This window comes from Cyprinus carpio, chromosome A13 (genome assembly GCF_018340385.1).
Source record: "Cyprinus carpio isolate SPL01 chromosome A13, ASM1834038v1, whole genome shotgun sequence".
NCBI classification, from domain to species: Eukaryota; Metazoa; Chordata; class Actinopteri; order Cypriniformes; family Cyprinidae; genus Cyprinus; species Cyprinus carpio.
The window spans coordinates 1,666,561-1,693,636 of NC_056584.1; the positions used below are offsets into that span (position 1 = coordinate 1,666,561).

A 27,076-nucleotide genomic window follows, 5' to 3' on the forward strand; every position below is an offset into this window, starting at 1 on the left:
CCAAACATTCCGCCTTACACCGAAATAAGGCGATCGGTTCGTGCTTTAATACATTATAAACTATATAGATTATTTCTTTATTTGATTGTAAAAATACTTCCCCAACCCCTCCTAAAATATGGATTCTCCTGACATGCTGAAACGTTGTATTTCGATCTTTTCGATTTTAAAGAAATCTGGCAACCCGGTAAAAAAAAAAAAAGATATATATCCGGTACTTTCCACCTTTGTTGATAAATTACAAAGTAGCCTACCATATCAGCCCCCAAGCAAAAAGCTCTCATAAAAGTCAACTTACCTGAATGCCTGATAACACAGCAAATATAATACACATAAGCCATTATATTAGGAGACTTTTGTTTTTAAAAGTCATGTTTAGTTTAAAACATCTACACTGTAATTGCCAATGAAAAGTTTATGTAACACACGTTGATCCAATAGTCTGCAATGTTGTCACAGAGCATAGTAGCCTATTCTTGCGGTTTGTTGACACTGATTTGAGAAGAAATTACAGTCTTTAAAACACATGTGACAACTTGCTCCAACCTTAAACAGTTGTGCACATAAGTTTACATACCCCTTGCAGAATATTCAAAATGTTCACAATTTTAACAAAAGAAGAGGGATCAGGAAAATTGCATGTTATTTTTTATTTAATACTTTAAATATTTCACATACTTTTGAGAATCCAGCATTTAGTTGATCCTGATAAGCGCTCGCCGTCACAGTTGTAAACATGAAGGCTTTCTTCTTTTGTGAGGGGGTTTGGCGCCACGGTATCTTTGTTTCCAGGCGGAACGTTATAATTCATAATTATAATCCATACGATATAATTCAACCAACCCAATTATGACTTTGAAACTTCTGAAGTGTTTCCACTTTTGTGTTCCATATGCATCAGACGTTCAGCCAACATTCCATGGTCTGAGGCTGAGACTACTACATTTAAAATGGTAAAACTCAACTGTTTAACTCTAGGGGAGTTGGAAAATGAGCCTATTTTCAAAAATAGTGGCATGTTCCTTTAATACTGTGTGTCATTTCCTGGATGATACACAACTGTTTTTACTTTAGTTATTCATGAGTCCCTTGTTTGTCCTGAACAGTTAAACTTCCTGCTGTTCTTCAGGAAACTCCTCCAGCTCCTGCACATCCTTTCGAATAATGACTGTATGATTTTGAACTGAATGATTTTTTTTTTTTTTTCTTTTTTTTTTGTTTTTTAGAAGCTACATAAATACATACATGTTTCCCAGAAGACAAAATAAGGACAATTTACCCTGATCACCCACCCCAACCGGCTCTTAATTCATTGTGTTGCCTTCTTGAGCATCAGTAAATGATATGACCTTTTGTAATTGATAAAAAGTCCCTCAATTGTCCTCAGTTTGAAAAGATGGATCTCAAATCATCATACAGTCATTGTTGGAAAGGGTTCAGATATGCAGAAGATGCTGGAAAACCAAAGAATGTGCAGGAGCTGGATGAGTTTCCTGAAGAACAGCAGTTTAACTGTTCAGGACAAACAAGGGACTCATGAACAACTAACACAAAACATAAAAACATCGTGGATCATCCAGGAAATGGCCGTATTAAGATTTAAGGGTATGGAAACTTTTGAATGGGGTCATTTTTATAAATTCAGTTATTATTTTGTCTTGTGGAGCAAATAAAAACATCTGTTATGTGAAATAGCTTATTCAAGACAATACTAAATAAAAAATAACATGCAATTTTCATGATCCCTCTTATTTTGTGAAAATTATAAACATTTTGCATATTCTTCAAGGGGTATGCAAACTTATAAGCACATATATATATATAGACCTCTAAGACTAGCTTGCACTATTCTTTTTCTTTTTATTTGTTATATTATTTAAAAAAAACCTTGCTACATGTACTGCCTTAAGCTTACTGAGTCTTGTTACTTGAGTACACTTGTATATCATTGCTCTTTTGTGGATTTTGACTGCTTCCTTTGTTCTCATTTGTAAGTCGCTTTTGGATAAAAGTGTCTGCTAAATCACAGTCTGCTAAATCACAGTGTTCCTGTGGCTCAGTGGTAGAGCATTGCGTTAGCTGCGCAAAAGGTTGTGGGTTCAATTCCCAGGGAACACACGTTAGGTAAAAAAAAAAAAAAAGAAAAAAAAAAATGTTAGTCTGAATGCACTGTAAGTTGCACTGGATAAAAGTGTCTGCTAAATGTTAATGTTATAAATGAGTAAATGTAAATATATATATATATATGCTACTATTACATGCCTTGAATGGAAAACTTGAACTAAGTAGCCTAAATGAAGGAACTTTCTCCTGGGATTTGCACAGGGGTACAATGGTGATATTGGATGTCAATAATTCTAAAAAAAAAAACACATGACACTGACGGTTTGACATGATGGTCTGACACATCTATATTCTACATACAGTAAGCTTCCTTCATAATGCTTTAGCAGCTTTCTCAAGTTATTTTATTAGCTTTCTTAAGTTATTTAAGCTGTCACTGGGGTGGTACCTTTTCAAAAGGCAGATCTTTGTACTGAGAGTGTTCAATAATTTCTATATATCGCTTAAATATTGCAGGAGAAGCCATAGGATCAGTTTGGAAAATATAGATGAAAAGTGCAAGTAGCAATGAGAAAATGCTCCGTGATGAACAGAGGGTTATGTCACTGCATTTCCACCACCCTTACAAGTGTACCCCTTGAAGTGTACAAGTCGATTTCCTCTCCAATTTCACAAAATACGCAGAACACCCAGTACTAGAATTTTTTACATCCGTGCCGCCACAACCACAGAATTTTGCACTTTAGCTGTTTAACCACATCTATTGTGCAAGCAAACCTTTTTTAGACAGGAAATTAAAGGTATAGTTCACCCAAAAATGTAAATTTTGTAGTCATTTTTACTCACCCTCAAGTTGTAAATGTAGTGAGAGGAGGAAGAAGGCTGTATATTTTTCATGCTTTCCAAAACAAAATCAGATAAACTGTGAACATTTTTATTATGGCAAGTTCTCAAATATGTTTGAAATGTTAAATGTATGCATTTTATTAAATGATTTGTTATATCTGCATGTTGCATTTTTTCCACATTCCACTCTGACAATATACCCTAGAGTGACAACACATGTCAACATGTTTAATGAACTGCATATTGTTTCTGTATAATAATGGTAGAAACATCTAATTCCTTTGATTTTCAATAACAAACTTGCCCCTGTCTCCCTGTTACTTCTACTGAATTACTTGAACTGCTCCTCCTGTACATTGAAATAAGGAGGATTCATGGCACCTCCTTTGGTCATTTAATGTATTACACTAAAAAAAAAAGGAAAAAGTTTGTGAATCATTGCATGATTCATAGATGAGAAGTTATAAGTAGTTCTGTCAAAACGAAACTTATTGTTAGTCATGATAATAGTTTCAAATCTACATAAATATTATGTTTTAGGTCCTGTAATTGTAATTAAGAGTTTTCAATTTTTCACTTTTTCAATCACGCCTTGCTATGTGTTTTACATGTATCATTCCTTAAGCTTCTAAACTTTAATTATACAATCATATCATTTACTCTAAATATTATTAGAACACTTAAAATCAAAATGATTCTCTGTTATGTTCTACATTCACAATACATTCCAAAATTCCTTCCTAATTTCTTGTCTAATTGCCAGTATTTAATAATAATAATATTAAAAATAATTAACCATTTACAATAAGTTCATATAAGTTAATGCTGGTTAATTCCTGCTCAATACATTTGTTACAGTATTTATTAATCGTTGTTAATGTTAGATAATAAAAATACAGATGTTTTTTGTTAGTTTTTGTTTTCTTTAGTTCATTAAAAAATAACAGATACAACCTTTGATTTTAATAATGTAATATGTTGAAATGAATCATGTTTTAGGAGTATTTCTCATTGTTAGTTCATGTTAAATGATATAGTAGTTAACTGCTGGCAAATGGAACCTTAAACGTTTCCACGTCATACATTACTATTATCCAAAGACATTTTCAAACTACTCACTTAGTGAAACCAAAATTATTCTTAAGCTTTGGGATTTATTTTGCATTTAAGGATGATAAATCATAAAAATAGGAATAGAAATACTGTATGAAAACACAACAATTATAATTGCATACTCTTTATGTTTTTAAACCTTTTTTACAATATTCAAGATTTCCAGCACTTCCAGTAAACCTCATCCTGCCCTGCTTCATGAACTTGCTTTTATTAGCTTTATCTGTGCTTAAATCATATTTTTTATTGACTGTCTCACGGTGTTCCCAGATGTTAAGTAGTTAACAAAACATAAAAATCTTTGCCCAGGGTGCTGTCTTTTGACAGCTCACAGACCTTTTTGTCAGATTAGTTACAGGAAAGTGTGAATCAGCACAGGCAAAGCTGCCAGGAATTCCTTGTGAAGGAGAATCTTAATGAATTGGTCCATTATGAAAATCCTTTATTCAAAGCTATATGAAGAAGATTTTACGATCAAAAGTGAACGAACAGGACATGGTTAATGTTTACAAGAGCTCTTAATGCTCTGTGCGAGAGGTGAGATGGAAAGTAAATCTTGAGCAAGCTCTGACATGCTGATGAAGTGTGGACACACCCTGGTGTTATTCAGGACAGAAAATGGAGGACAGCTGCATGCGTTCTGGACCAGCAGCAGAAACAGTGGTTGCTAACGGCACGTCACCTCCGGCCAGTTTTGTTGCATAATAAGAAACCCAAGCATAGTTTAAGACTCTGTAGGAAGTAAACTGCCAGTTCAAGCAACGCTACTGCAGCTGAACTGCTGCTTAGGGATTTTAGTGAGTGTCTAGCTCATAAAATCCAAACCTTCGGGTTTGAAGTTCCCCAAGAAAGCCGATAAAAAGGTAAGGCTTCTACTTTATTATTGATGATGTAGATTTGTGCAAATACTTGAATGTAAAATCCTAAGAGACAGTCTTTTAAATATGCCGATGACCAAATTGTCTGTGTAAAGTTAAAAATGTGCTAAAGTCTTCAATGGTGGCTTATAGTGCAGAATGCTTTTCTTTAATTTCAAAATCTTTTCCACCTGTGATTAAAAAGACAAACTTTCCAATGTGGCCCTCTGAATCACTTTATGTTCACCATGTTTCTCTGGACAATGTAGTTCTTTCAACCAGCTGAGACGATGGCTCAAACTGGCCCCTAAAACCATGGCACTGCTCAAAGTGGGCCGCAGCACAGACTGTCAGAGCGCTGAGCCTGGTTTATTGTCCTCTCTACATCTCGCATTGGCTGACTAACCATCACAGAGGAGCTCCTGTTCATGCATCACTGAAACATACTGGTGGGTCGCAGCTCTTTCACTTACAAGGACGGAACAGAACAAAACAATTATGCTGGTTTCTAAGAATCCTTTTTAAGGCATATTAAGACATATTCTTCTTAAAGGCAAAGTAAAATGAATAACAACAAGCTCAAGGATAATCATCCAAGAGCTGTCAGTCGTAAATAGAATAATTTAGTACTGGTTCAGTAAATTAATAAAATAGTTTGGTCTAATTCAAAATTAATTTTATCCAATATAATTTTTTATTTCTGCCATGTGTTTTTTTATTTTATCCCCCCCCCCCCAAATATTGTTAGCTTGCAACATTCTAACGCTAGATTCTATTGAAATCATAGTAAGGCAAATCTCTCATACTGAATCTTGACAAAAGCTTTATAGATTGTCCAATGTGACATTTGACATCTTTTAATACACATGAATTGTTACTTTTTTAAACAGTAGTTAGTATGGTATACTTTAAGTGATTTTGTAGTGGTTTTGTCAGGCACCAAATAGAACGCTGCACTGATGTTGTATTTTTGCAGAACAATTGTGTTAGCATCACTATGAATCCCTTGAAAAAAAAATCCAAAAAGGTTTATCCTGTTACGCGTTTGGTGTGCAAAACAAAGTGCACAAAGGAGTATAATCAAAGAGTTCTTTTAATAATCCACAGGAGAGAATAGGCACAAACAAACACAAATTCAAACAATAGCAGACCAAGGAACATAGGGGAACACAGACTTAAGTAATAGAAACTTTATTGGAAGAACTGAAACAGGTGTGGAGCTAGTTAAATCAAAAACCATGGAAACAAGGCAGGAGAACAGAAACACAGAAAATTAAACCAAAACAGATTGTAAGCATAACAGTTCACCCCCTCCCGGAACAGCACGTCCTCGTGCCGACAAAAGTCCAGAGGAGGGAGGGTGGGGGTTCAGGAGGCAGACGTGGGGCAGGCAATGGAACGAGAGCATAGTCCACAAGGCCAGGGCAGAGAGGATGGAGGAGCCAGATGGAAGTACAGAGACCAGCCAGGATAGTGGCCCATCATGGAGTCGAGCAGATGGAGAGCCAGGGCGACACTGAGGATCCAGAGGGCCGAGGTGGAGCTGAAAGCTCAGGCGACCGAGATGGGCTCCAGAGGGAAGGAAGAGCCTGACAGAGGCAGAGGGATGGAGTGATGCGGCGAAGCCAGAGCAGTGGAGTCCCAAAGCGGTGGATGGTTGATGACTAACCAAGGCAGAGCCGGAGGGACGAGGAAGCACGGTGGAGCTGGTGGGATGATGGACCATGGTGCAGATGAGGGAGCCAGGAGCCAAGGTGGAGTCGATGGGTCGGAGGACCGAGGTGGAGTCCAGGTCTCGAAGGCTGGAGGCGGAGACAGGGGATCCTCCAACCCCGAGGTAGCTGATGACAGGAAGTCCCGAAGCACAACCGACCCACCGGACATGGTGTGCTGAGGGGCTTTCCTGAGACGTGCACGACACGCACACAAACAGGTAGATCCAATTGCAGTATGTTTTATTAGGATAATCCAAATCTCATGGTCAGCCAGGCAAAGGTCACAATCCAGGTAAGCAGTCCAGAAACAAGACACATACACAACATCCGAGAACCCACGACAAACCCGGGTGACATTCAACAAGGACTCCATGACAATGACAGAACAACAGGGGTATTTATACACCAGGAAATGACAATGCTAACGGGGAATTGGCTGAGTGCAATGATTGATAACCACGGACAGCTGAGTGCAATGAGCAGTGATGAAACAGACAAGACTATGGGAAATGCAGTTCTAAAGTGGAGTGACGATAAGGGGAAGTGAGACCTCTAGTGGCCACCCAGGGAGACACAGAACAGACACCGTGACACTACCCCCCCTCTAAGGAGCAGCTTCCAGATGCTCCACCGAACAAAATAACCAAAAAACAAAGAGACCATGAGGGAGGTGGACTGGTGGAGGCAGAACAGGGGGAGGGATGGCGGGCCAGGCCCGTGTAGGGGAACTGGGGACCGGCAGTGATGGCTCCCCTGGTAGCCCAGGTGGCTCGGTCAGATCAGGGGGCCATGGTGGACCCGAAAGTTCAGGGGACCACGAGGGACCGGGCAGTTCAGGTGGCCACGGTGGACCCGAAAGTTCAGGGGACCACGAGGGGCCAGGCAGTTCAGGTGGCCACGGTGGATCAGTCCATTCTCGTTGTGCAGACGGCCAGGGAGGAATTCGCCATTTGAGTGGCCCGAACGGAAACCTGCCAATCGGGGAGCCAGTAAGGAGCAGGCTGTGGCGATGGCCAGGTCACGGCATTGGGAACGGCATCGGGAACGGCCTCAGACAAGGGCATCGCCTCGGGAACGGCCTTGGACACGGGTATCGCCTCCGGAACCATCTCGGGCCCCGCATCGGCCTCCGGAACAGCATCGGGCACCGCCTCGGGAATGGCCTCAGGAACGGCATCGGACAAGGACACCGCCTCGGGAACGACCTCGGCATCGGGCACCGCCTCGGGAACGGTCTCAGGAACGGCCTCAGGAATGGCCTCAGGAACGGCATTGGACAAGGACCCCGCCTCGGGAACGGCCTCGGCATCGGACACCACCTCGGGAACGGTCTCAGGAACGGCCTCAGGAACGGCATCGGACAAGGACACCGCCTCGGGAACGGCCTCGGGCACGACCTCGGGCTCCGCCTCGGGAACAGCCTCGGGCTCGACATCGGACAAGGACACCGCCTCGGGAACGACCTCGGCATCGGGCACCGCCTCGGGAACGGTCTCAGGAACGGCCTCAGGAATGGCCTCAGGAACGGCATTGGACAAGGACCCCGCCTCGGGAACGACCTCGGCATCGGGCACCGCCTCGGGAATGGCCTCAGGAACGGCATCGGACAAGGACACCGCCTCGGGAACGGTCTCAGGAACGGCCTCAGGAATGGCCTCAGGAACGGCGTTGGACAAGGACCCCGCCTCGGGAACGACCTCGGCATCGGGCACCGCCTCGGGAATGGCATCGGACAAGGACACCGCCTCGGGAACGACCTCGGCATCGGGCACCGCCTCGGGAATGGCCTCAGGAACGGCATCGGACAAGGGACACCGCCTCGGGAACGACCTCGGCATCGGGCACCGCCTCGGGAATGGTCTCGGCATCGGGCACCGCCTCGGGAACGGCCTCGGGAACGGCCTTGGACAAGGACACCGCCTCGGGAACGACCTCGGCCTGCGCATCGGGCACCGCCTCGGCCTCCGGAACAGCATCGGGCCCCGCTTCGGCATCGGGCACAGCCTCGGGCACCGCCTCGACCTGCGGAACAGCATCGGTCACCGCCTCGGCATCGGGCACAGCCTCGGTATCGGAAACAACATCGGGCACCGCCTCGGCATCGGGCACCGCCTCGGCATCGGACATAGCATCGGGGACCGCCTCGGCCTCGGGCACCGCCTCGACCTGCGGAACAGCATCGGTCACCGCCTCGGCATCGGGCACAGCCTCGGTATCGGAAAAACAACATCGGGCACCGCCTCGGCATCGGCCACCGCATCGGGCACCGCCTCGGCATCGGGCACCGCTTCGGCCACCGCATCGGGCACCGCCTCGGCATCGGGCACCGCCTCGGCATCGGGCATCGCCTCGGCATCGGACATTGCATCGGGAACCGCCTCGGGCACCGCCTCGGCATCGGGCACCGCCTCGGCATTGGGCACCGCCTCGGCCACCGCATCGGGCACCGCCTCGGCGGCACCGCATCGGGCACCGCCTCGGCATCGGGCACCGCCTCGGCCACTGCATCGGGCACCGCCTCGGCATCGGGCACCGCATCGGGAACCGCCTCGGCATCGGGCACCGCATCGGGAACCGCCTCGGCATCGGGCACCGCATCGGGAACCGCCTCGGCATCGGGCACCGCCTCGGCATCGGGCACCGCCTCGGCATCGGACATTGCATCGGGAACCGCCTCGGGCACCGCCTCGGCATCGGGAACCGCCTCGGGCACCGCCTCGGCATCGGGGACCGCCTCGGCATCGGGGACCGCCTCGGGCACCGCCTCGGCATCGGGGAGCGCCTCGGCATCGGGCTCCGCATCGGACATTGCATCGGGAACCTCCTCGGGCACCGCCTCGGCATCGGGGACCGCCTCGGCATCGGGCACCGCCTCGGCATCGGACATTGCATCGGGAACAAACATCGGGCACCGCATCGGGAACAACATCGGGCACCGCCTCGACCTCCGGAACAGCCTCGGTCTCGGGCATTACATCGGGCACCGCCTCGGCATCGGGCACCGCCTCGGCATCGGGCACCGCCTCGGGCACCACCCTGGCATCGGGGACCGCCTCGGGCACCGCCCTGGCATCGGGCACCGCCTCGGCATCGGGCATAGCATCGGGAACCGCCTCTGGCTCGGCATCGGGCACTGCCTCGGGAACGGCCTCGGCATCGGGAACCGCCTCGGGCACCTTGGACACCTCCACCTGGACGACCGTGGCCTGCTCGGGAACGTCCTCCTGGATGGCAGCGGCCTGCTCGGGAACGTCCTCCTGGACGGCAGCGGCCTGCTCGGGAACGTCCTCCTGGACGGCAGCGGCCTGCTCGGGAACGTCCTCCGGGCTTTGAGGAACGGCTGACGCCTGTCTCCTCCTCCTGCGGCCTCTATGATGACGTGCCGGTGGCTCCTTGACGGAAGACTCAGGCGTTGAGTCAACCATCTTGTCTGCCAACACAGGTGTAGATTCGACCCTCCTGTGCAGTGGTGCTGGGCTGGTGGTCATCTCGTGCTGTGGTGCTGGGCTGGCGGCCATCTTGTGCTGTGGCGCTGGGCTGGCGGCCATCTTGTGCTGTGGTGCTGAACTGGCGGCCATCTTGTGCTGTGGCGCCGGGCTGGCGGCCATCTTGTGCTGTGGCGCTGGGTTGGCGGCCATCTTGTGCTGTGGCGCTGGGCTGGCGGCCCTCTTCTCTGGAGACACAGGTGTGGTCGAAGTATCCCATTGAGCACGATGGCACAGGTAATGGGTAAACCCCCAAAAGTCTAGGATCTCCAGCCCCTTCATCTCCCATTGAGGTAAAGGGTCATCCAGACAGTTGTTAAAAAAGTCCTTCAGTGCTGCATCGTTATAACCCATCCCGACCGCCATGGTCCAAAACAATTGCGCCAGGCCACCCACCTCACTCCCCCTTTGACGAAGGGTGGTTAAGTTCCGGAATCTCCCCCTCCGTTCCTCCATGGTGGCTGGGGAACCGATTCGAAATCCCACACCGCTGGATCTAGGCATGACGGAGTCCTTCTGTCACGACACGCACACAAACAGGTAGATCCAATTGCAGTATGTTTTATTAGGATAATCCAAATCTCATGGTCAGCCAGGCAAAGGTCACAATCCAGGTAAGCAGTCCAGAAACAAGAAACATACACAACATCCGAGAACCACGACAAACCAGGGTGACATTCAACAAGGACTCCATGACAATGACAGAACAACCGGGGTATTTATACACCAGGAAATTACAATGCTATCGGGGAATTGGCTGAGTGCAATGATTGATAACCACGGACAGCTGAGTGCAATGAGCAGTGATGAAACAGACAAGACTATGGGAAATGCAGTTCTAAAGTGGAGTGACGATAAGGGGAAGTGAGACCTCTAGTGGCCACCCAGGGAGACACAGAACAGACACCGTGACAGAGACAGCAGAGACTGGGCTGATGGACTGGCTGGCTGATACAGAGACAGAGAGAGTGGGAGGCTGGGTGGGAACACAGGACGTGTCCAAAGAGACTGGATTCTGCCATGAAATAGAATTTTACACGCCACCGTGTGCCTCTTTTCAATACTAAAATCAACAACATAGTTCAAATGCTACTGTGTTGTTAAAGCTTATTAAAATGTCACATTGTTAGCTTAGCAACATGCTAAAGTCAGATTCTGTACTGAATTTGATTTCCTCACCGGCAGACCTCAAATGGTGAAAGTAGGCCAGTACACCTCCAACTCCATCACTCTGAACGTAGGAGCCCCACAAGGCTGTGTCCTGAGTCCCTGCTCTACTCTCTCTACACACATGACTGCGTGTCTTCCCACAGCTCCACAGCTATAATCAAAAATTTGCTGATGATACTGTGGTTCTGGGCCTCATTTCCAACAATAATGAAGCCGCATACTTGGATGAGGTAGATAAACTAACATCATGGTGCCAGGACAATTGTCTCTCTCTGAATGTGAGCAAAACTAAAGAGCTGATTGTTGACTTCAGGAAGAGACAGCAGCAGCCCTATACTCCTCTTATGATCAGCGGGACCCCTGTGGAGAGGGTGAGCAGCTTCAAGTACCTTGGTGTAAACATCTCCGAGGACCTGACTTGGACTACCCACATTCAAACACAGGTTAATAAAGCCAGGCAAAGACTGTACCATCTGCGACAGCTGAGGAAATTCAGGTTTTCACCAGCAATCCTGAAAACTTTCTATTAAGGGGCCATAGAAAGTGTTTTGAATCAGTGTATCTCAGTGTGGTATGGGTACAGCTCCAGTCAAGACTGCAAAGCCCTGCAGAGAGTTATGCGCTTAGCTGAGCGCATCACAGGGTCTGCTCTCCCCTCTCTGCAGGACATCTACCTCAAACGCGGCAAAAGCAGAGCTGTTAAAATCATCAAGGACTCAAACCACCCCAGTAACCATCTTTCACTTTGCTGCCATCTGGCAAGCGCTTCCGTAGCCTGATGGCAAAAACTGAGAGACTTAGGAGGAGTTTCTTCCCCCAGGCCATCAGGCTCCTAAACTCAAAATCCACTAAATATTCACTTTATCAGTAAGATATTCATCATTCTCTACCTCACATTGACATTGACATACTGACAGTGTCAACCTAAATGCACATTCGCCTCTTGTACATTCCTGTGTATCTTAATATTTAAGACTACAGTATAATGCACATATGCATATTGCCTCTTGTACATCCCTGGGTATCTTAATATTTAAGACTACAGTGTACTTTCATGCACATTATTTTCCATTCTATATTTAATTCAACAGTATACATCTTTTTTATATTTTATTCTTATATTTTTTATTGTTTACTATTATTTCATTCTTTCATAGCTATATTTATGTACATTTTCATCTGTGTTGTATTCTGTAATAATTCTGTCCATGGAGCGGATCTGACTCACATTTCACTGCTGGTTATATATGCTCTATATAATTGTGTATGTGACAAATAAAAAATCTTGAATCTTGAATCTTGGAATCTAAATACTGAGTCAAATCTCCCATGCGTGTTGAGCTGTATGCAATGAGTGCTGTAAGAAGAGTGATGCAAAACTATGAGGTGTCATTTCAGTTGGGATGACACAAGTGACACAAGGCAGCTCACCAGGTTTTGGAACGGAGCCACGGTCATAGCTGAACAATAACTTATTTTTGTTTCTTGCACATGCAGGTCTCAAAAGAATCCAGATGATCCTGTGCAGTCCGATGAGTTTTGCAGTGCTGTGCTGCCTGCTGTGGCTCTCTGCGCCTGCCTTCCTGCGCTCTGAATTTAAGGTAGCCTATGTTACCGAGCGCAATGTGTACATGTGCACACAGGATCTGGCCTTCTGTGAGAAGATGAACTCTAGCGAGTTCAGCAACTGCAAGGATCAATCATCTGTCCTGCACAGGGCTGAGACCCCCAGCCCGCTTCACAAAAAGCATCTGAGGGTGTGGTACAGCTCGCCTCTTAATGTGGCCCTCCTGCTGAACAACTCTGAGGTGCAGCACCTGTCGCTGATTCAGTGTAAGCCCGCTGCCGAGCAGCCCGTCCCGTACGAGTACTTCACAGTGCAGCGCTTGGAGACTCTAACGGTCACCTACCCGTTTGGGCAGCCTGGACAGAGGCTCATCATAGGCAATGCCCCGTACCGCGAGGAGGCGAGGATCTCTGTCATTCACACCTCTGTGCTGACTGGGAAAACAGAGCTGAAGTCGTACACAGTCCAAGCCAAAGTGGATCACAGTGGAATGATGCCCTTTCCAAACATTTTTATGTCTCGCAACGGGCTTTCGGAAATGTCTAGGATATCTGTCACTTTTCTGTACTGAGAGGCATTTTTCCCAGGAATCTAAAAGCTTCATTGTACTAGTCACTATAACACAAATAGCTGTTGTGTATAATTAATCATGCGTACAATTACATTATACAAATACTTATTGCATACATTGCAAACATCAGAATCTTTCAGAATCAAACATTTTTCATTGTACTAGTAATTATAACACTCCATTTTCATGTTATGTTCATATTACTTTTGCACATTTTGAGTGCTTTGCACAAGCTGCTGCTGTTTTACTGAGGATTTAATTCTCTTAAGATGTTTTGTATTTACAATAACAAAAAAGGATAATATTGAATTGTTTAATAATACTGAATATGATTTTGCGATAACCTTTCCAGTGTACGTTAAATATTATTATACTGCTTATTTTGGTAATAAAGTGTTGCACATTTTATTGGTGCATAGGTTAGTGTATTTTGTACAACATTTGCAACTACTTTTATCACTTAATTAGAAGCACCACAATTACTAAATTTTGCAATCTGTTATAAGAACTACTGAACAGATTTAGAAGCTTATTTTAAAATGCAAAGTATTGAAAATCAAAATAAAGCTCTGTAAACACTATACACTATAAGTGTGTCCCCTAGGGTAATGAAAAACTGCATTGTAAGTTTGGGCTAGGGTAATGGAAATACTTGAAGTGTTGGGTAAAATACGGGAGTTTGGTTGTGTGAAAACTTAAGAACGCATGTTTTGGTGTGTGAACACATCAGCACACCTCTTTTGATTAGCGTTATTTTTGCATGTCGGTTTGTTTGTTTGCTGAGGATGCATGCGTCATGCAGTGAGAGAAAACGACTCAACCCGTTTACAATAAAACAGGCTACCCATATGCCTTTTTTATGCGTCTGAACATCGCTTTAACCTTTTCTTCAGAAGTTTTAATCTTTTCTTTACCGGTAAAGCGTTCACATATTGGGCAAAATACCTGCTTGGTGTAGCTTCGGCTAATGGACGAGCTCAGTACTTTCAGCCACCAGGTGTCAGTAATGCTCTGTGTGATGTGATGGATTCCTCTTCCCGTCTGCTCAGAACTGGACTGGAAAACTCAAAGCAGATTGTGGTTTGTCAGAAGTAAGGTCAGAGTGTTGTAAGTACAGGTTAGTCGTAAGATTGTATTTCCACAATTAAAAAATTCCCCGATATTTCCAGGTTTCCATCACCCTGAGAAGAATTTCACAGCATTTTAAACAATTACATCCTTCATAAGATCCCAGTGTGTCCAGGAGAATTAAGAGCTCACACTGACTGTAATATTTAATATTCTCCTCTATAGTAGCATCACAGAATCTTGTGTTTGAAACAATCTTTGCAATTTACATTACAAATTTGCAAAAACACTAAAACCAAATTTCATCAAATGTTTTCAGAATACTTTCTGAACGCCAGCGCATAAAGAACTTGTTATACGGATCAGGGTCAAAAGTTCAGAGTGGGCAGGATCAAATCACTTTCATGATGGCAGATGTTGGCATTTACAATTAATAAGCTACCCAGGGAATTGCATCTCCCAACTAAAAAACGCACATCTTGCAATTAATAGCGGCCAATTAGCGAATGCAGAACTTGTGGGGGAAAATCCGACAATTCAAGTCTCCCCCCGCAAACACGTCTTGTTTTGCATCTCAAAAACATCCAGCGTATGGATATCTAACAACACCGCACCTGCTGAAAGACTAGGCGTTCGATGAAAAATGACAAATTAGGGCTGTGTTTTGAGCTGATTGCTGGGGAACCTTCGCTGATATAGTTGACCTCACTAATGGGTGCCAACCAGTTGAATGGGGGTGGGGAGCCACAGATTGCTCCAGTGCTTCCAATGCATGGCTTTCATTTATTCTTCTGTTTTTTTTTTCTTTTTCTTTTTTTTTTTTTTGCACGAAATCCAGGGAAGTCTATAAAAATCAGCCTTTGGTCTCCTCCCCGGCAGTTTACCACTAAAACATTTTTATAATCAGCCTTTATTGTTCATTGGCTCCTTGTGGGAGATGCGCCCATGTTCATTTTTTAAAAGGGCAAATCAACCATAATTCAGTTTATAAACTGCAGCGGAGCTGGCGCATGCATGGATGAATATTCATGAGGCTTCCTGAAGCTGCCACTGCACAGTGATTCATAATGCATATGTAAATATCACTCACTTTAATTGCCCCTAAACTGACTCAACATAATGTTGTCATTAGCAAATTATTACTAATTTGTCTTACTAATCGTACAGTATTGCACAAATGCTGCGTCTCTACATATATGATTACAATTATAAACCTCTTTCTCCGTGGCTGCCGGCACGATGTGTGCTGTCCTCACTGCTGAGATGGATTGTGGGTAAAGTCTGGGTTGTGGGAGGTAATGAGTTAGTGCGGTGTTTAGAGATGCTTGGCGTGCCGGTGGAGATACATGTGCGACAGTTAAACAAACTGGCACTTTCGTGGGTTTAGGCCCATGGTGGGCTGCTGTCTCCAGCTCCAGACGTCAGCTTTGTTTTTCACGTGCCGTCACTGTGAAAAATCATGATGATTATTACGATGGTCTCATACAGAATATAATGGTGGTACTTTTTCAAAGAAACTGTTGTCATATTCGGAAGTCCTTTGAGGTTGAGAAATATAATTGAAGAAAAAAAGAGTGAGAAAATGGTCTGATGACAAACATAATGGTCCGATCAACTATGAAAGATGCAGACATATTTTAGCTGTTGTCAGTAAAGTTTAAATGAGGACAGTTCAATGGTTTGAGTAAAAATTGAAATGTTTTTTTTTTTTAATTGGTAGCATTTAATTTTAGCTATCAATTAGTAGCTTATTAGCATGCATTTTAGTAGCTTATTGGCTGTTTATTAGTACTTATAAAGCACATATTAAACTTAACAATTACCTTACTAACTATTAATAAACAGCAAATTAGGAGTTTGTTCAGGGAAAACTCTTCAAAATTAAACTCCAGTTTTATCATATTGAATTAAAACATTAATTAATTCATTGATGTATGGTCATTGGTTTATATAATTAACAAAATTAATAATTTAAATGTAATAATAAGATACATTTACTGAACTTGAAAGTAGTTAAGAAAAATTTATTTTTATTTTAAATAATCATTATCATCATCAGATAATATATTTATAGAACATATATTAACAATAACAATTTATACAATTCATAAGCTACTAATATTAAAATTTCGTAAAAATGATCATTATTATAATTTTGTCCTTTCTTTTATTGAAGGCGCTGTTTAAAAAGTGTAAATAATGTGCAATCAGAATAATCAGGTATTTGTATATTTAGTAGAAACATTATATTTGTATGTAAAACGCACCACAGTTAGTAACCATTCACTTCAATTGCAGAGGGAAAAAAAAAGATGAAAGGAAATTGATTTGTGACACAGGATGTCAGTAATATTCTGCCCAACATCTCATTTTGTGTTCCAGAAAAAAACAGGTATGAAACAACATAAAGGTGAGTAAATGATGACAGAATGTGTATTTTGGGTGAAAAGTCGTTTTAATAAGGGGATTAAGTCTATTTGCATTTGACCATACAAATGCAGTTCAGTCTACATGTTTAAGACTGTACATTTGTTCTTAAGATAATAATAATAATAGTATAATAATAATCATATTCTGTAATCTAGATTATACATTAAACTTGCACACTGCAAAAATGATTGAATCTTAATATATTAAAAGCAAATAAAAGCATTTTCTAAATTAATAAATGTAAATTGTAAATCTAGCACATTTTAGGTTTTATTAATATTATGCATTTTATTGGTTTCATTTACAATTAAATGTTATATTTGGAACAAAGTTTGACAAATCATCAGAAAGGCTGCTTCTTTACTGTTAATTGATCTTAACTAATACAATACAAAAGATGTATGTAACTGTGTTGCTGACTATTCATATTATCCTTTAATAAACACTTTGAAGTACAGTATATATATTTTCACACTTACACACACATGTCTGGTTCACTATCATTGTGAGGACTCTCCATAATGGTTTTTATACTGTCCATTATATCACCCTTATATATATTTTCACACTTACACACACATGTCTGGTCACACACAGCTCATTCTGTATGGGTTCACTATCATTGTGAGGACTCTCCATAATGGTTTTTTTACTGTAGTTTTTATGAGTCGGTTCATTTTTAAGTACGTGTGACACGTAACAACAGACATTTTTAAGAAATGGCTCAGAATTTAAATACATAGTGACACAAGTCCTCATGAGTCGGTGCATATTTAAGTACGTACGTATTTAAATTCTGAGCCATTTCTTAAAAATGTCTAATCTTGGGTAGTTCTTTCAGAATAACTGAAGCGGTAATTAGACGCTCTCATCTGTCACAGCCTCTCACAACAGCACTGTTTAGTAGTCCAAGCATGATCACAAGCCTTCCATTGACCCCACCACACACCCCAACTCATAATTGGTGCTGATTTGATTGATTCATGGGGGAATTCAGTTGGACCGCACTTGTTGAGAAGGATTTGGCTTATTCCTCTGCATTAATTTTACTGTACACCTCCTCTTTTCTGTCCCATTTATTTTGTTTTTACAATTCAACTGACTGAACTTTCACAAACGCTTGTGTTTCACAGCACTCAAATATCTTTGTGTGCATATGCACAAAAATGAATGAACAACGGATATTATTAATATGATGCTTAATACTAAGAAACTGTTATGGCAGTCAGGTTAGTATATTTATTATATGTTGCATACATAATCAAAGTATGCCCAAATTGATTTCAAACTTAATTTCATGATCGCAAGGAATTAGCACTGTGATCCTCTTTAGAAAAACGGTAACACTTTAGTTTTGGTACCAATTCTCACTATTAACTAGCATGCATATTAGTATTATATTGGCTGTTTATTACTAGTACTTATAAAGCACATATTTTGCATGGCCATATTTTAGATCCCTCAATCCTAAACTTAACAACTACCTTACTAGTAATTAGGAGTTTGAGGCAAAAGTTGTAGTTAATAGACCTTAAAATGGACCTTAAAATAAAGTGTGACCAGACAAACATGGCTGAAAAATAAAACGTACTTTACTTTTTCTTTGTACTTTTTCTTTGACACATTTTGAAATGCAAGCCAGATCGAGCTTGCATAGCTACAGTAAAAGCATTTGCGTTCGCATATATTTAGTGTTGTACTTTAACTCGCTTTGTCCTGTACATGCAATTTATTTATTTTTTACAACCTCACAATTAAGCTGTTTAGAGTTCTTTATGGGGCCAGTTGTGCTCGGTACAACAAGCATGACAAAACAGGACCTAAAAAAAGAAAAGTGAAAGGCTGGACTGTGCGAGACGGGCTGGAAAGCTAATAAAGTAATGTGATGGATGGCCCTTTCTCCCGAAGGTTTCCACACCATGTAAATTGGCCCAGACAATGCATTATGGATAAGGCGTTTGCGATTATAGCTTGTTAATGTGTTTCCCCCTCCTCTGTGCTCTTGGCCCCCTCTGCTCGTGTGCAGGCAGGGACATGGCCACCTCATTGTCGGGGCATGCGGGTCTTTAGGTGCAGATGGGGAGGTATGGGGGGGTTCCTATGCTGCAATCTGCCAGCCACTACGGCAGCGGTGTGTGTGTCTGAGTGAGTGAGTGAGTGAGTGAGTGAGTGTGTATCCTGTAGAGGCTGAGCTGACAAGCAGTCAGCAGGGGACAGGACTGCAGCCATATGCCTCTGCATCAGAAGAGCCAGTGCCGGCCATTGTGTGTGTGTGTGGGTGATCTGTTTGGGGCTGAGGCTTTCTTACGGCCCACGATGGGTGTGAAGTGGGATTGAGGATGTTCAGGCCTCCATAAATAATGGATGGATGGTGACTTAAAAATGACGGTGGGTCATGTGCATCGTCGTATAACTTACTGTCCTGGGGAAGATTTTCCAGAGCTTTATACAGCAGCAGCTCTTCACCTGTGTCTCCATCAGTGCTGCGTTCATAAATGTGTGTGATCTTAATGAACAAACAAGCTCTTGCTGCTCCATTTTCCCCCAGAGGAGACTGAAAAATGACCTGTTGTAATATAAAGTGTTCTCACTCTTCTTGTTGAGTGACTTTCCCCGATGTTATATTGAGTTTTGTCTTTTTTTTTTTTTAATTATTTTCTATTTTTTTTTGATGTCTGTTTCTATTAATGGGTGCATTTATTTGATCAAAAACACAGTAAGAGCAACAATAATACTGTGAAATATTATTAAAAATTAAAATAACTATTCTATTGTAATGTATTTTAAAATGAAATATGTGACATTAATTACTGGATATTTATTTAAAATTTGAACTGAAGAAAAATAAGGTTTAAAAGCCTTTCTAATTTCAATAAAAATCAGTTGCAGTGTGCTTTGTTGAATCTGTTAGCAATAATAATAATAATAATAATAATAACAACAACAACAACAATAATATTAATAATAACATATTAACATTTATTTCAACATGTAAATCAAATCTAAATAACTCTGTATCTGACTTCTAGCCGCTGCTCAGGAAAACTGCCGTCTATGCTTTTTAGCTTGCTTTTATTGTGTGTGTGTGTGTGTGTGTGTGTTTAGCTGTTTCAGCCTATAAATAAAAGCAATTATTATTATTATTCCAAAATTTTTTAATAATTAGATTTTTTATTTTATCTGAAGACGTCTCACCAAGGCTGCAATTATTTGGTCAAAAACAGTAAAAATGGTAATATTGTGAAATATTACTAGACTTTACAATAACTGTGTTCTATGTGAATATCTGTTAAACTGTAATGTATTCCTGTGCTCAAAGCTGGATTTTCAGCATCATTACTCCAGTCTTCAGTGTCATATGAGGTGTATCTATCAACACTAGCAATTAAAAGTTGTTTTTAGGCTTCTTGAAGTTTCTAAATCATCCACTGTCATAAACTGTTATTAAAATGATGACTATTAGACTGTTCCAGGCTCGCCTGACACTTCCAGCTAATGTTCAGACAGTGCTGATTTGATAAAATTGGTGCGCCATATGCTATAGCAAAGCCAGACACCTTCATTTGCCCAAACAACCTTACTGCAGGTCTTAACGGCGACATCATTTCGGCTTGTTTATCTAATGCGTCTGTTAATGTAATTTATTGCATTTCCACGCCTCTCGCCGCCCCAGCGCATGCTAAGGAGGAAGGCATAAGATATGCTAATGCCTTTGTCAGCCCAAATTTGCCGCAGTAAAACAAAACATTTGCATTTGATAGAGCATGTAATAAAGTGGCCATTAGCATTTTAAATGTGTACAAATAAAAATATGGGGAAAAAGCTATTCGAGCTGTTGGCAAATTAAATACATAGCTACACGGCATAATCATATTGCTTGCTTTAAAAGAGCTTAGAAAGTTTGAACTTCTTGAACCATCAGTCTGTTTCAAGTGATCAGAAGTTTTTCTCAAGACTATTGCAGTGTCATTTTTGAGAGACAGTGGAGACATTTCCTAAACTGTTTTTGCCAAATTTTTTTTTAATTTATTTATTTATTTATTTATTTTTGTGCACTGTTAGGCCTGTGCTAACAGCAGAATAACTGAGAAATGTCTATTAACTGTATGAGTGAGTTTTGACAGCTTGTCTGAGAGGCGTCCTGTAGCCACGAGAAGAACGGCTGCTATTTGATACAGATGGCCGTATTAAACTGCCATTCTCTTCTCCTGCTGTTGTTGGCCAAACTTTTACTGAAGTCACTGTATTTGTAGTCCTAGTGAAACACCGAAAACAAGATCTGATGGAGACTAAATTCTCCATTTTATGCTTACTTGGCAAGATGTGTTCTGTTTATCCTTGTTGATTCTGCCTGTTGTATTGTTTGGTTTAATTACAGCTATTTTGGATCTGGCTGACAAGCTCAGCATTTGTAGTTGTTGTTTTCATTGCACAATGAATGGCTGTGTGTGTGTGTTCGGTGGTTCCCCGCCACCGCTGAGGCATGCTGTCCATGCCACCCTCATCCTATTACTATGGAAATAAGGCTGGCGTGACAGGTGGCCTTACAACCAACACAATTAACTTCCTCCATTAGCTGATGGGCTGACAAGCGCAGGGAAGCACTGCATGTGCACAGATCCCGGCCTGGGAGGCAATGACTCCCTGTTTGCAGCTGCATACGAGAGGGGTGGAGAGGATCGGGTCCCCCTCAATATCTCTAAATTACCCTACTTGCTGCTTTGCTGGGTTTCTCCTTAGAAAAGCCCTCCTAAATGGCTTTACTGTTTCATTTGTTGCACAAGGGTTTTGAGGGCCCTTTCAGAAGCTCTACAACACACAGGCATTGCTCCCTGCTTCTTTAAGATTGCCTTTTCTTCAAAGAATTTAAATTGTTGATGCTAAATACCCTTTAATTACATGGATAATTGGTTAATTTTTGTTAAATCTTCATCAAATATTTTGAGTAATATAAAATGTTAATGGGTTTAACATCAAATGCATTTCATAGAAGAACTGCCATCAGTCACTGCAGTCCTTCCATGAAATGCATTTGATTTCATAATAAAATATTTTTTAAGTGGTTATTTCAAATTACATCAATCTTTCAAAAAATCCCCCCCAAAAAATGTTTAATATCAAATCTACTAGTTTTTATTTAATTGTTCAGCCAATAATTGATATGTTGCAATTATTTTCGCTCCTCAAAACATTATATATTTATTTCTTCTATGAAAGCTAAAATGACATTTTAGATATTTTTGTTCTGTTTCCTATTGTGGATTGTGATTTATACTGCAAAGTTACATTAAAAAAAAGGATCTTGGAGCCATTCACTATTCACCAAATACCTTCTTCTCATTTGTATTTGAAAGCTCAATTAGCACTATATATATGATACTTCACATTTGGTTTTCTGAGACTGATGTCAAAGACATTGGTTCATGTGACTGATTCTGACACTGCAAGGTTGATGAGATTTGACAGCTTCTGAAGACAGGAAGACTTTCAGTGTATAATGATCTTAATTTAGTCTCATAAATTTATCATGTGGCTTCAGAAGTCAAAATGACTATTTAGGCAGAGTTAGGCGTAAATTACCATCCATGACCAGAAAACAGAAATGAATACAAATACTGTAATAGTAATGCTGACTAAAATTTCATCTTTTATGTGGTATTTGTATTTCTTCTAACTAGATGTGATTTAATCAGCATGATTTTAGTTTAGTCCTATTATGTATGGGTGGTTTATGAGTATGTAATTATATCGTCAGATTAGAGCAGTCAAGCAGAATGAATCCACTTTTGTTTGGAGTTTGTGGGTAATTAGATAAGTGTTAGTTTAACTTCACACTGGCCTCCACCTTCCAACTGCTCTACCTGAAAATCTTATAGCCCTTGACTAGTGACTACTAATGTTGTGCTCTCTGAGAGAGAGAGAAATTCAGACAAAATCGCCATGAAATATGCAAGACTGCAGGTGCAGACCAACATGCTCCTTATATCACTTGAGGATTCATTTAATCTAAGGATTGCATTGTGAGTAATCAGTGTATACATCTTTGTTCTTAGATGGAAATGCAAGAGTAAGCAATGGTCATTTCGTTTGACCAGTCAACACCCATACATAAAATTAGAGCTGCATGATATAACAAAATAACATTGTTTTTTAGCCTTTTAATAGTTTGCTATGCATTTATTCATATATTTCTCCTGAAATGTTCCTGCCAGTAAATTAGTTCAAAAGCAAGGGCATTTCACAATTTCCATCACAACTCAGACCAATATTTAATTATATTAATTTGTAGGCACCAATAATACATTAACATCAATAATAACCTGTATTTACTAAAACATTTTATTATTAAAAAAAAGCCATGTAGAGACTTGCATGAACACTTTTGAGTAATGATCCACAGTTCACAATTCAATCCACAGCTTTGGATTGATTCACTTAATAAACGTAATAACTCTAACATTGTTTTTGGGATGTTATTAAAAACTCTCTCTTAATGCTACAATAGTTACAGGTTGCTGTTGAATAATGTAGACAGAGACATGACAGAGAGTCATCTAATGACGTTTTTAAGGAACTTAATGGCCCAATAAAAGGTATATTAAAATTATTGCAATATTCACCATTTTGCATAGTTTTACTAGATTTTCTTAATATATCATGAATATTTTATATTTTGCCCAGCCCCACACAAAACAGTATAATAAGAGGCATTTCTGAAATCTACTCGATGGTGAAAAAGTGAAAACCTACTTTTGTATACCTCCTTCGGTCTGATCACTACTTACATCAAAGAGTCCCATTGGACTATGAATGTCTCATGCATTGGAGTAATAAAAAAGGCTTTTAATGGGGAAAGACATGAGAGGGTAAAAGGTGAAGCTTGGCCACCAACACTCAGAGTTTACTCGAGGCTGACCTTAAGGCCTACTGCTTCAGCAGGGTGGGTGCTGGAGGCGGAACCACAGTTTGAAAAGGCTTACATCACTATAAAATCACACTGGTCACAAACATCATCATTTCCAATCGGTCTCTGTGGGGAAATTTGCATATTAGTACCTTAGTAATATGTATGAACCTTTTGGAGCAGGGGTGTCCAATACTGCTTCTAGAGGGCTAATGCACTGCAGAGTTTAGATCCCAAGTGACCAAACTCACAGGCTTGGAAGTTTAGTAGAAGTTGGAGCTAAACTCGGCAAGGTAGGAGCTCACCATGTTTTAGTGGTATATAAGGTAAAGAGATGTCCCTTTGTTGGTGCTGTCCTAGTGACAAGCTGTTTATCCTTAAGGTAAAATTTTTGTACTTTTTTTTTTCCCTGAGAGTGTACAGTCCACAAGACTGCAGATCTTCTTTAGTTTTTCCATTTGGGACTAGGCCTTACGTCTTTTGCTTAATTGAAATAAGAAAAATAGCAGTCAGGAATATCTCCAAGGTTTAGAAAACTGCCACAGTCTTGTTTTGGCTCTAGGATCTTGTTGGGCAGTGTTAATGGGAGGGAGGGACGCTCTAATGGGAGACAATCCAGGGGCACATTTAGGCAAGCCCTCATAAAGTTGTGACCCCCCCACTGGTTTTACTGTGTTACCAGGGGGCTGGAGAGGGCTGTCCCAGTTGAATGACAGTAATCCAGAAAAGGTCATAAAGCAGCAGAGGTTTGCGGCGTTGGCGAGCCGGAGGAGAATGAGTACAATGAGATGAAACCTGATGTGCCCTCTCAGGGTACAAGCCTGGGCTCTTTTCAGTCTTATTGTCTAATGTGTGAGAGCTTGGTGCTGGTGGGCAGAAGGAGCAGCAATGCCTCTTCAAGCTGGTGTGATTTCTCTTCTGAAGTGCCTGTGACAATGGCTAACCACAATAGTGCTTTGCACAGACTTAGAGGAAAACAATACGGGACCACCAAGCAGTTTACTGGGATAAGGTGTGGGACAGCCAAGAAGAGCCTCCTTCTCCGAGAAAATCCTTTGAATGAGATCAGTGTGTTTTCTCTGCCTCGATCTGGCCGCCAGCACATCTGTATTTTCTCCGTCGTACCTCCCACCTTGCAGCCCAATGGCTAATGTGTAATTAATGAAACAACCGCCCTCATGTCGATTCGCACAATGGTGAGCGGGCGCTTCTCGGGACATGTTTTGGTGAATGAAAAGGCCAGCCCATCTCTCTTTACATGTTACCCTCCCTGGGCACAAAGCAGCCTCCCCTGTATCCAGCTTAGCCGCAAAGCTTACATATTAATCTCTTCTCGCGGTTCCCCATCTTGATGAAACCCTCATGCAGGCCTTCATTTTCTGGTCATGTGCACCCATTAGAAGGGGGCGAACCAGACACAGAGTGACACACAAAGCAGAATGGAGGCTACCAGGCTGAAACTGAGCTTGAAAAGAGATGAACAATTGTTGGCGCTGAAAGGGACAGTTAAAGTGAGACAGCGAGAGGCTGTTACTGCAGTGGAGTGACTTGCGGTGTCAGGGGGATCTGTGGCTGGTGGAGGGCTGGATGTATTCTGAAACGTTGGACTTGTTGGCCATATGGCACATTTTAGCCTTTTGTGAGAAGCACCATTAAAGCCCTGATATAATCAAGTGAAATCGAAGAATAAGTAAGGGATAATGTACATCCAGCCGGTTGTTATTGCAGCATAACCACAGTCGGGGTCCTGATCACCCTGAAGGGAGTTATTCTGCGATAGCAACCGGCTGTATGTACATTATCCTGCTTATTACACATACACTTAATAAATATTGATTTAAGTTGAAATATTTGAGCGCAAAGCTTCCGTAAAGAAAGTAGTTGCTAGCAAGCGGCAAGTTCAAACTAGACGGACATTTAAGGGATACGGTGCAATCAAACCACTTATTTCACCACATAAATAATTATGGTGATAAAATATATTGATTTAAGACAAAACTGTTTTAAATTCTTACCAATATGTTAGTTATAATCCATAATTGTGTACAAAACCATCATAGCAAAATGGCAGCAGCTGTGTTTGTATAAAATGAAAGAGCGAGTCTGCGATACCAGGATGACATGATTTAAAAATTGTATACATAATATTGAATTGAGTTTTATTATTTTATTAACTAACAAAACGCAAAGCTTCCACTGAGAAAGACTCTTCCTAGCAAGCATATAACATGGACTTCAGATACCCGGCTGAGCCTGTGTTAGCTTTTTCCGGTTGTTATTGAGGGATAACAAACCACAGAATGTCACGACTGACCAATCAGAAACACGTATTCCACAGAGCCGTGTAATAAACAGGTGTCACATCATTTTAAACAAAATTGTTTGGAGTTTGTTTCAGGGGTTCGAAATAGTTTGCCTGCACAAACCTTCCTGGAAAACTGTGCGTCGGCTTTTAAACACCAAACTGCCATCGGCCATTACGTAACTCTGGAAGTCCTAGAAAGATTTTCAATTTATTTCTTCATTCATTCCATTTCATAATGGCATATATTGCTCTATTTCAGTAGAGTAATATTGCCATGTATGTTACAGATAACATTATTATCTCTTGATATATGAAGATATAAAATTATAACATATGTAAAAAAAACAACCCTATAGCAAAATGTATATATGTACATATGTCCATAATATGCTAATGTTTAACTAAGAGTTTTATATGATATTATATGAAGCGACCGCCCACATATGTTAACAACATTTCATTCATTTATGCAAGTGTATGGAAACAACAACTATATTAAAATGTTGGATGCTTCTATATGTTTTTCTTAATTTTTGATATGTCTTTATATGTAAAAATAAAAGATAATGTCAACATATATTGACAGGGTTTAGCATGGATATATTTTCAAAACATATTGGTTTATAATATAAGCATATATTATATATGTATATTTGCATAATTTACACAAGAGATGTACTGTATAGGTCTGTTATAGATTAATACATAAAAACAGTGCATATCAGGGATTTTATTTATGGTCCAAATCTATGCCATACACTGTATGTTTAACATGCATGTGTTTCTTTTATATGTGCATATCGATGGAAAACATATGGGAAATCTATATATATTTATTTCATGTATGGCATATAAGGATCACTGAACTTCAGAATGTTCGCAAACATAATGTCTTTTCAGAGAGATTAAAGCGTTTGAACATCTCCAAATTAAAGGGAAAGTTTTAAATCAAATGGAACTGCAAAAACAATGCTTGAACAA

At 41.4% G+C, this 27,076-nt stretch overlaps 1 protein-coding gene across 1 annotated transcript; it reads left to right on the forward strand.

Annotated features, from left to right (window-relative positions):
- The first annotated feature begins 4,423 nt into the window (after positions 1-4,423).
- Positions 4,424-13,544, forward strand: LOC109111910. The gene is made up of 3 exons (XM_019124908.2): positions 4,424-4,886; positions 5,150-5,329; positions 12,748-13,544. The coding sequence occupies exon 3, from the start codon at positions 12,765-12,767 to the stop codon at positions 13,386-13,388; it is 624 nt and encodes a 207-aa protein (XP_018980453.2). The 5' UTR covers positions 4,424-4,886; positions 5,150-5,329; positions 12,748-12,764; the 3' UTR covers positions 13,389-13,544.
- The last annotated feature ends 13,532 nt before the right edge of the window (positions 13,545-27,076 follow it).